Raw genomic sequence first — 10,453 nt, 5'->3', positions numbered from 1 at the left:
AAGATCTCTTCTGTGTAAAAAAAAACACTATCACATGAATTTTTACTGTAAAACATTTTTTGTCAACTGAAGGCTCCTTGCAGAACAATATAAAACATTCTGCTTTGGGACATCCCATTAAAACACAGTCAATTTACATGGAACACTTTGAGCTATTTATTGTTATCAGAGATTCAAAGCTTTTATCAAAAATGGCTCTAACTTTGCTTTTGCAAAAAAAAAGAGAAGGAAATTCAAGAGCAAAAATAATTTGGGAAAAGACATTTCATAGTTCATCAGAAACAATGAAAAAAAAATTGTTTTATTCACAATTGCTTGAGCTAAAAATTTTTCTAACACATGATTCAGACATGGCACAAACATAATTTTCAAACAGTAATAACAGATGACACCCTTTATTATAAAAATAAACTCAAAGATACATGAAATCACTTAAAACAGAACAAGGTAATTGATCATTGTGTGCCCATACAATGTGCTAGCAGTTTAAATGTATCCCAAGAGAGAAACTGCAAAATGCCCAGTGGTGTAGAGAAGTGTGAGAGAGCCCAAATAAGCAAATGATCCCATCAATCGAGCTGATGGATCTGAAAATAAATATAGCAATGGATTAAATATTTCCATATTAAAAAGTACTCAATTCAGAAAGAGAACTTATACAAAGGCCACAACAGGCAAACTGCCCAACGGGATGGCAGAAAGAGAAGATTAATAAGAATTATATTTTTTCATAAAGATTTTGTAACTAATTTAATTCTTCAAATAGATTTTTCGGTGGTGGTATCTCAAGATAGGTGCTCCTTAAATCCTCCTCGTAGATGATATCAGGCAGAAATAAACATACTTAGACCAGGCACAAAGGAGTAAAATGATGTCTTGTAATTGAAACATATCCAGACATTTTGACAATACTAGACATGAGTTGGAGCAAAAATGAAAAAAAAAAAAAAGACATATCTTCTTGGTTTAATGAATTGTTTCCACCCCCCCCTCCCATCGCCGCAGTTTTATTACTTTGCCTGAAGCATGGCAAGGTTTTCTTTCTTTACCCTCAGAAGGTTATTTTGGGAGGTTGTGTGTTTTGTCAGTGGCAATAGCATGCAAACAAGTCAATGCCGATTCCTATTTTCTTTATCGCTGAATTTAAGAGGTATTACCTCCACTTCTACTCACTTTAGTATACAGCAGTAGCTGTTGGTGGGCAAACAACGGTTTTCTTATTTTCTTAGAATTGATATTGCCGTTTTTGTCTACTGGAGCTGTTTTTTGGACTGTCTTTTTTATATTATCCTAGAACAAGCTGGGCCATGAGTAGATGGCATATGCCCAGCTTGGTAAAGCAAGCAATCTGGGTTCTTGTATTCTGGGGGATTTCGACGGTGATTGGTCAAAGCATATAAACATATGGGGGAACTTCCTGAAAAAAGAGGACAAAAGGGCAAATTTTCTAAAATGCAGGAAGACGTTTGGAATGACAACCAAAAGGTCACATCCTCTTAAATAACCCTATCCCGGGATATAGTGCCACTATTTTATACATGTAGATATATTGTCATGAAATCAGAACATTTTCTCCATGAAAATTATAATTTAAAAATTCCATATACAAAATTTTAGGTATCAATGGCCAGGCAGTAACAGATTTTCTAGGTTACTACCTAGGATTTGTCAACTTTGCAAACATAGTATTGAACACTTTTTAAATCCAAACAGAAAATGATTGTAAAAAATCATTTCTCAAACTGTAGCTGATGTAATGATAATTTAAATAGAAATATTTAGAGAAAGGAAGAAAAACTTACCACCAGTTCCATAGCCCAAAGCATACACAATCCTTCCAAGAAGGAAAATCGTACCACCAACAGCACTAGTTCTCTAAGAAATGAGAACGTAGACAAAATTTTCAAATGAAGGAAGAAAAATTGAAAAAAAAAAAATAATAAAAACATGTGAAACAATTTTTTTTCATATAGAGAAAGTTAAAAAAAATGTGGTTGAAACACGGGCACATCTGGTGATCACAGGTTCAGGTGGAACATAGATGACATAAGAAAGATAAACATCTTTTACAAAAAAATAAACATGACTAACAAACCAAGTCCTAACTTCAAGTCTTGTTTTACATTAGTGGCAATACAGATAGCTATCAGAAATTTACAAATGTAGCTTATACACTACTACTAAACCACACATGCATCTCGTCCTTATTCCTCTGCAGAACCTCTAAAGAATCAGTACATGCAGGAGTGTACGTTTAGTGAAACCTGACGTGAAGTTTGTTTCTGAGTAATGCTTGTTATGTGTTGTGCTGCCATCAGTTTTTCTAACTATGAGTGAAGTGTAATGATTGAATAATTTATCGTTGTAGGCGTGTTGCTCTCTGTGGCGAGACTTTTTAATGGGGAGATCGGCTCACATTTGCGCCTCGAAGTTGGGAACCACAGGAAACCAACTTCAGCCGACCACCACTGCGGTGACAGTGGGGTTTGAACCCGGATCCTCGTGATGTGAGTCCGTCATTATGACCACTCGACCACCACAGCTTATACACTGCAATAGATTAAAGGCAGGAAATTTTGGTAGTTTAAATGGTACAGTAGAACGGTGTAGAACTTTTAACCCCTATTAGTCTGTTAGAACTAATAGGAGTTGAAAGTTCAATATAATGAAAGTCCAATTTATAACAAATAATTCTTAAACCGGGATTACACTATAAAAATTTGATAAAAGATCTTTTACAAAACTTGTAAAGAAAAACTAATGAGCTTATCGGTTACATTTGCTCAAATTTAACCTATATGCTTATCGGTTTCATTTTTCAAGTTTTATAAAATAACTTTTCTAAAACTTCTATAGTGTAATCTCGACCTAATGCTACAAGGTGTACATCGATGAAAGCACAGTAGTTAGCCGCAAAAAGTGTTTGTTATAATATCAAATAAAAAAAACCTTCAACATAGCTTGAATTGCACAAGATGCGTAAAAGCATACACTGTATTACCCTCAACTTCTCTAGCTGGCAAGTGGTATAAGTCATGAAGCTCATCCATATTTAAGCAAAACCACAATTGATATTTAATTGTTAACTTGCAGATTTTTAATACTTTCTTTTAGGTATTTAAAACAAGTTTTAAACTCCTCAGATAAGAATTTTGCAATTTTTCATAATTTTTTTAACTGTCTGCTATATTGAGGTTCTACTGTACTTCAGTTCTTGCTCTCCCATGAAATTTATTTTTTGCACATTCCCAAGAAAATATCCCTTACAACTTGAGACAACATGGCTAAAAGAAGGATTTAAATTCTTCAAATGTTGAGAGTATTAATATAATAAAACTAAAAAAAAAAACAAAAACTGCTCATAGCCTATTTTTATTGTTTAAAAGCTCATTATTTGTTTCCCCATAAAAATGGCAACACATTATTTAGGATTCAAGGAAAATATTTAATAAATAATTTTTGTTGAACTTACTGGATGAGACAAGCCACCAACCATCAAGGTAAGCAAGAACTGCGGATAATTCTCCAGGCTGTAGAAATAAAAAGTGAAGAATATTAGGACACCCGATCATGTGGAAACATGGTTACATCAAATAATGAGAAACAGGATGACAGGAGAACATATCACAGTTTATGCTTGTTGCAACGACCATGCGTTAGCACAACTCTGTTCAATTATAATGACCAGTACGATAAGTCCAGCTATTTTTTTCATATTCATCCCATGTTTTATCCAATATAATGACCTAAAAAAGGTCATTCAACCCAACACAATGGGTAAACAACCTTTTCAATCCGCAGGCCAGATCTGAGCCATTTCGGTTACTTGCACACCAGATACCATATGACCGGTATTATGCAGGATACTCCCCGAATTTTAGCTGTCAATTTTATGAATATCATCTTCACGAATAATAAATTATATTTTGTAATTATGAGTCAAATTATCATAATTAATTAGTCATATACAGTAAACTCTTGCTAATCCGTCATGCATCAGACCAGATTACTGGAAGTCAATTAAAAAAGCCCATTTAAGTAATATAAACTTCTCTGCAAATAAATTATTTCCTCTTGAATGGAAGAGCAGGGGCATCGAAGAATAATAGTGCACGAAGAAAGAGGAGAGGATTTTTGAGAGTAACTTACAAGTTTCCATGGGCTCTTTGCAGACAGTTGAATATGTTGTTGCTATCAGAGTACATTATTGGATACTGAAAAAGATAATATAATTTGAGTATTAATGATCTTTGTCTCTCATCATGAATGAAAAGTAAATATGAAAGTGTGTATTGAATAAGCCCGAAACTTCCGTGGAATACCATATTATCAGACAATGTATACAGGGTGAATGTGACATGTTCTGCCAAACAAAAGGGGGTGATAGACAAGCTGAAGCGGAACATGAAACACCAAACACCCTACTAACCTGGTCCTATCTCAAACCATTTTTGAGTTATGGTGGGTAATCGATTATGGGGAAAAAAATGTTGGAAGTCTGAAAAAAAAAAAAAAGAAGATTTTGTAAAGTTTTGTAAAGACCTACACGTAAACTGCATACACATTTGGAAAAAGCAGAAAAAAAATCTATAAAGTGACACAAATTTCAGGATAGGTTCAAATAGGATAGGGTTGTGGCAAGTTCCACGTGGGCTTGTCTATCACCCCTTTTTTGTTTGGCAGAACGTGTCAAGTTCACCCTGCATATTAGAAAGATAATAGGAAATCTGCATGATAGTGCTTTTGTTAAAAAAAACATGCACTAGAACCCCACTGATTGGGGCCGGGACATGTTCCAATTACCAGGGTTCGAATTTTAAATGACTTTTTTTAAAATTTCATAACAGTTAAAACTATAATAATAATTTCCTGACAAAGTAGGATACAAAGCTTACTGAAACACACCTTCATTATAAAGTGTATTATTGGCAAAGGTGGTCCATTCTGCCCCTCTACCGTTTTTAAACATACTCTCAGTGATTCGCGACCTTCGGCTTGTTCAAAGGACAAGTTGAAGTTCTAGTAGAAACAAGCGAAATAAATGAAACAAGACAGACATACCTTGATGCCAAACTTCTTTCTTGCTCTTCCAACTCTGATTCCATGCCAGGCTGAAATGAAGATAGAAGCAGCTCCGACTAAGACCACATACCCATAGTCTCTGCTCAGTTCAATGACGACCATTTTCCCTTATGGAACAATCGTCAATTGCTACTAGCAGGTATGAAGAAAAAAACAAAAACATTTACCATACAGAACATGGAAGCAAAATACAACATGAATTTAACATATCCAACCACTGATTTGCATAGGCCTATAGATTTTCGCGAACTTTTCTTTGGGAGTATAAAAATACACTCTGGTTGGCGATGATATAAACTTCGATTATTCCCTAGAGGAATGTTTTATGAGGGGCACATACAGTTTGGTGACAGTAGCAAATGTGCTTTTTGACAGACCCTAAATTTCAAGGAACTAAAGGAAGTCAAACCGATTCACACCCAGCAAGTCCATATTAGTTTAACCCTTGTTTAGAGATTTATGGCTCAATTTTTGCACCTATAGCACTCCAACAACCAAAGGTCCCAAAAATGTCAGTAAAGTAGTTCTTTGTGCGTATGGCCTCAAAGGATGAGCTCTAGTATCAACAAAAATATCAAAGCAACTTCAGCTAAAGCAAAGATCAAAGCCACACAAAGGCTGTAAAACTGTTATAACAATACTTGTCACCCGGAGTAAGGGTCCGATGTTAGGCTTCAAATCGGTCACTGATCTTGCGGCTGATCGGTATTACAACTGTGTTGAAAATTATGTCTATTATATATACACATTGTTTCACTAGTGGATGGCTGCAGGCATATACTGGGGAGATTTGGTCCTTGTAGTGTAAATGCCAAAGTTTTACTCAGCACTGTTGAGAAGACTTGTCCTGTATTGTAGAGAGTTGCCATTTTGATATTGTACAGATGTGATTATTTTTGTATGTAGCTTAATCAGCAACAACAACAACCATTTTCGATCCCCTGCTGCATGAAGGTCTCCTCTACATTTTCGATTTGGCTTGTATGTAGATTGAATATGTAAATTTCCTTGCGATGTAGCATTTTTCATTAGAAGACAAATTAGTTCTGTTGACTAGAGATGGGATGAATATTCGGCCCTTTTGCCGAATATTTGGTGAATATTGTTTAGGTATTTGGCAGAATATCAGTGTAAATCTTAGTGAGCACGCGCACACACACCAAACTAATTTTAAAAAATTACATTAACATTTTTTATATAAATTAACAATTTACTGATTATATTTTATTGTGTGGTGCATACCTATCCCTTTCTGTGCAAGATGTTAGGGTGAATTTCTAGGAGAAGTAAAACATGAAACTAAAAATAGAATCCTACCATAATAATGTGGAAGTGAGCATGAATTGCGCAATTTCACTAACTGAATTATGTATGTAGACAAGAAAAGTATTGAGCTACTGCGAGGAGCAAAGAACATCTAGACAGGGAAAATAAATCATGAACTCTATGATGCATTAATACTTGAGAGTAAATAATAGTTGATATTTTCTTAATTAGATGTAAAATTGTAACAAGTGTTGAAAAAAAAATATTCTATAAGCACAGCGATACCTTGGCTAACGAGAATGCCTTGGATTACAAATTTTCTGGCTAATGAAGATTTTTTCATGATTTTTCTGCTTCGGCTAATGAATACAGATTCAGCTAACAAACATTTTTGATTATATGTATGCACGCACTAACATAAAATATCCGCGTCGTGAGCTGAATTTTCACACCAATCATCATCAGAATTAATATCACTAGGGCCCGGTTAACACATGTCCACCTCAGTCTTTTTTTCAGATGTACCTATGCTTCTCTTTAGGAAATACTTTTGAATCATTTCATGTAGAATGAAAGATTCAGCCAAAATAAAAACTGCATTGAAAGAAATAAAGGTAGCCTATGATTTCACAGTCAGGGGTGGGAAGTGACAAAGTCCATTTCGGAGCAGCAACAGAGGAATAAAACACGCTCTTTGGCAAAACAGTTCTTTTGGCAAAAACAGTGCACTAGCAATCACAGATAATTCTTTTCTGTCTCTTCACAATATAAATCACATTCTTTTTTTGGGGTCTACCAAAGTGTAGTCAGTCAACTCTCTTCGACAATGCACAGAAAATTATGAAGACATGCATACTTTTTAAGAATGACGCTCCTTCAAGACCACTTTCAAAATCCCAGTACAAAATGTGTAATTACAAGATCTGATGTAAATAAGTCAAGGTGAAAGGGATTGTTTTACTACGTTGCCATGTCTTTTTTTAAAGGGATTTGTTTATGTTTTACTGTTCAATACCAGTGTTTTCGAAAAATGAGGCAATTTAATTTCTAGCTCTTTTTTGCTGAGCATTTTAAATATTGTTTATGTCTCCTCGTGCCATAAAAATACAGAAGACAATTGAATGCTATTGGATAGTATCAGAGTCACCTAATTTCGAATAGGCCTATGTTTCCAACTGCTTTGTAATGCAAACTGTTGCTTCATCTACAAACAAAATGTGCAACATAATTTTGAATGATGACTGATAGTTACTGCCCAAGACCATGAAAAAGTAATAAATACAAAATTATTTTTTACATCCAGACAAGTTTTTAATGACTACTTTACATGTTGAACACTCAAACTAAGCAAATGAAAAATTAATAACCTAAATGGTCCACATACACTCCCAAATAACCTTGAAAACGATACAATTTCTGCTTTGGCAGAACTAATCATTAACTAACTTTACATTTGTAATATTTGACAATATATCGATGATTCCCCTGATCAATTAAAACCAATTATACAAATTTTGTTGATAGGATTTAGTAAAAAAAATAGGACAAAAACTAGAAAGTAGGGCATTTTACCAAAAAGTGGGAAAAGTAGGACGAGTGGGAGCCCTGAAATCATCTTCGTTACTGAGGCATCACTAATATTAAAATACAATATATCATTATTAAATTTTATTGTCAGTATCATGGCAACAAAAATCTTTTGGTTACTAGTTTTTTAATATTTATTTAAATAAAAAAAATTACAATTAATTAAAATTAAATATATATCATTTGAACACTTACCAATTTTATTTTGAATTAAAACTGGCAATTTTATTTATAATTTTGATGAATTTTAAGAAAATTGATATTTGGCCAAATCACTAGTCATCCCATCCCTACTGTTGACCAATATAATCCAAGTTTCTTTATTCAAGTCTGTTTATATACGGCACATGGTTGAGTTTCCTCACTGATTTGCTGCAAATCTCATGATTTAACATGAACTTTTAACGCTAATGTTTATTGCCTTGGCACTCAATCATCACCGGCTGGTTCAGAAATTTTTAATTAGTTAATAAATTTTTGCCTGAGTTTCCCACAGATGTCTAGTTAATTCTTTTATGGTGACTGGTAAACTGTTGCAACTCTTGCTATGCATACTGCTGTCCACCATTCAGCAGATAATTTAGTGTGTCCGAGGATTTACTTCCCATGTGGGCTCCTGAACTTCGTTGAGCTGTGATCAACAGACTCTTTCTCCACGTGACCGGTTGCTTCATCGAGATTGTCAAACATAGTGAAATTTATGATGTGTCTTCTCTGAGTTGCTTTGCTTCATCGCAACTATTTCTTGGAAGGGTCAATGACGGTCTTCTCTCTCTTCCACTGGGAATGTTTGGTTCTAAGATTTTAAGTAAACTGACTGATGATGAAGAACTGGACAAATAGTCAAATTAATTGATCTCAATTAATTGAATTAATAACCCTTGGTGAAAATTTGCCTTGTTCCCTTTTATTTTGTTGTCTACCAATATTTTGATACACAATAAAGAATCTGGGAATGCATGAAACATCACATTGATGTGTGTAAAGCGTTGTTTTAATTTTTATATGCAGTCGTCGCTCATTTTATGAACCCCTACGAACAGTTAAGTTATTTTTTAAACAGTGTCATAGGCCTACAAATACGCTATGGAAACTGCCTTTACTCTTTTGAGACTCTAGCAGTTCAAAATTTGAAAGTCAGGGTTGGACAGCACTGTAAGTAAATAGAGTAGACGATATCGGTATAATGGCCCCACATTATACAGTCAACGCTCGATGTAACGACCCCCCTTGTCCCACTAAAAATGGACGTTATATTGGGAGGGTCATTATATCGAAAGCAAAGCATACATGATAGTCGTTGTATGATAACGCTTGGGACTTATCCTATCAGTCGTTGCAGTGGAATGTTCACTATAATGAGCGTCGACTGTAGCATAGGTACACTTAAGTTTACAATAAGTTGGATGCACACTAAGTTTTGTCTTTCCCTTTGCAAAGTTGAAAATTATAGTTAACATTTGATTTTAATTATCGCAATAAGTTAGTGCTTAAAATTAAAACATTGTACTGTACTATGCAGGGCCATCATGCACCTTCTCTGGCCCCCTCTTGAAAGGGTTATTATTAGGCAAAAGAAATATAAACTTTGGGGGGGTGGGGGCTCATTCGACTCAGGGGCAGTGTCCTGGTTGCATTAGCTTGGTTATGGACCGGATATTAAGCAAAAATAAAAAAATAGTTATAATTATGTTTGTCATATACCAAATCTATTCGAAACATCATCCATTCATTTACGTTCTTAACGGATTCGACAGTTTAAACCAGTTTTGACGTCAAAAACCAAACTCTGATTTAAAATGAAGATTTATTTTCAGTGCATATTTCAGTTTTTTAAAGCATATTTCGCTACTTTTTTAGTGCATATAATCCGGGATCTAGAAATAAGTATATTGGTCTCTCAATACTCACCTCGAAGTCTAGATGGCTCCCACCAAGGAAATGAGGATCAAGTTTTTATCACGGGAGATGATTGAGGAAACTCCTTTTAAAAAACAACCATTATCAGCGTGACTCGACGAAAAATCGGCGACCTTCAAGATAACAATAATAATTCAACTTCAATATTTCACTGGACTATAGCTGCAAGGGCCATCCCCTGATTAGCAATAATAATTGGTTTGTTTATCTGGAGGAGTCATCAGCGGCGGCAACTTTGATTAGCCGTTGTAGTTGTTGTTTCTTCGAAAACCAGGGCGAAGAGTTTTCGCAACCGTGTCTAGTGTTCTGAATAGTTGAAACAAATAATTTAATTTTCGGGTTCGAATCTGAAATTATAGAATAATTTAATTTTATTTGATCAACTAAAATACATTCTAATTTGTAGATTTTATTCTGATACGTCCTAAAAGAACAACATGACTAAATTTCCACAGTCACAAAAAGTGACGTGGTTGAGTTTTCGCATTCGTACATTTTTGCCGGAAACAAAAGCAGCAAATCCCTAATGACTTGATAGCTGTTGAATTCGATAGTCTATCAAAAAAGCATAAATATGCTTTAGAGTTTTAGCTAATTT

The 10,453-nt window shown here is 34.6% G+C and overlaps 1 protein-coding gene across 2 annotated transcripts; it reads right to left on the bottom strand.

Moving 5' to 3' along the window:
* Positions 1-362: 362 nt before the first annotated feature.
* Positions 363-10,086, bottom strand: LOC149077155 (glutathione S-transferase 3, mitochondrial-like). 2 transcript variants are annotated; one of them, XM_089244879.1, is made up of 6 exons: positions 9,847-10,086; positions 5,062-5,211; positions 4,150-4,214; positions 3,473-3,530; positions 1,803-1,875; positions 363-587 (listed from the first exon to the last, which is right to left on the bottom strand). In XM_089244879.1, exons 2-6 carry the CDS (start codon positions 5,182-5,184, stop codon positions 487-489), a joined length of 420 nt encoding a protein of 139 aa, XP_089101005.1. In that variant the 5' UTR covers positions 5,185-5,211; positions 9,847-10,086; the 3' UTR covers positions 363-486. The 2 variants fall into 2 exon arrangements, with proteins under 2 accessions (XP_089101005.1, XP_089101004.1); XM_089244878.1 differs by having other exon boundaries at positions 5,062-5,214; positions 9,847-10,051.
* Between the last annotated feature and the right edge of the window lie 367 nt (positions 10,087-10,453).

Source organism: Pholcus phalangioides, unplaced genomic scaffold (genome assembly GCF_987345545.1).
Source record: "Pholcus phalangioides strain wild (caught in Gottingen) unplaced genomic scaffold, Ppha-v1.0 ptg000015l_1, whole genome shotgun sequence".
NCBI classification, from domain to species: Eukaryota; Metazoa; Arthropoda; class Arachnida; order Araneae; family Pholcidae; genus Pholcus; species Pholcus phalangioides.
The sequence above is the reverse complement of the archived record's forward strand: the minus strand, read 5'-3'. Positions and strand labels throughout refer to the sequence as shown.

Excerpts from the sequence above, each read along its gene's own strand:
- LOC149077155 (XM_089244879.1), bottom strand. The coding sequence starts at position 5,184 with ATGGTCGTCATTGAACTGAGCAGAGACTATGGGTATGTGGTCTTAGTC. Across the intron at positions 4,215-5,061 it reads GAAAGAAGTTTGGCATCAAG|TATCCAATAATGTACTCTGA; the intron begins GTATGTCTGTCT and ends TATCTTTTTCAG. Across the intron at positions 588-1,802 it reads TTTGGGCTATGGAACTGGTG|ATCCATCAGCTCGATTGATG; the intron begins GTAAGTTTTTCT and ends ATTTATTTTCAG.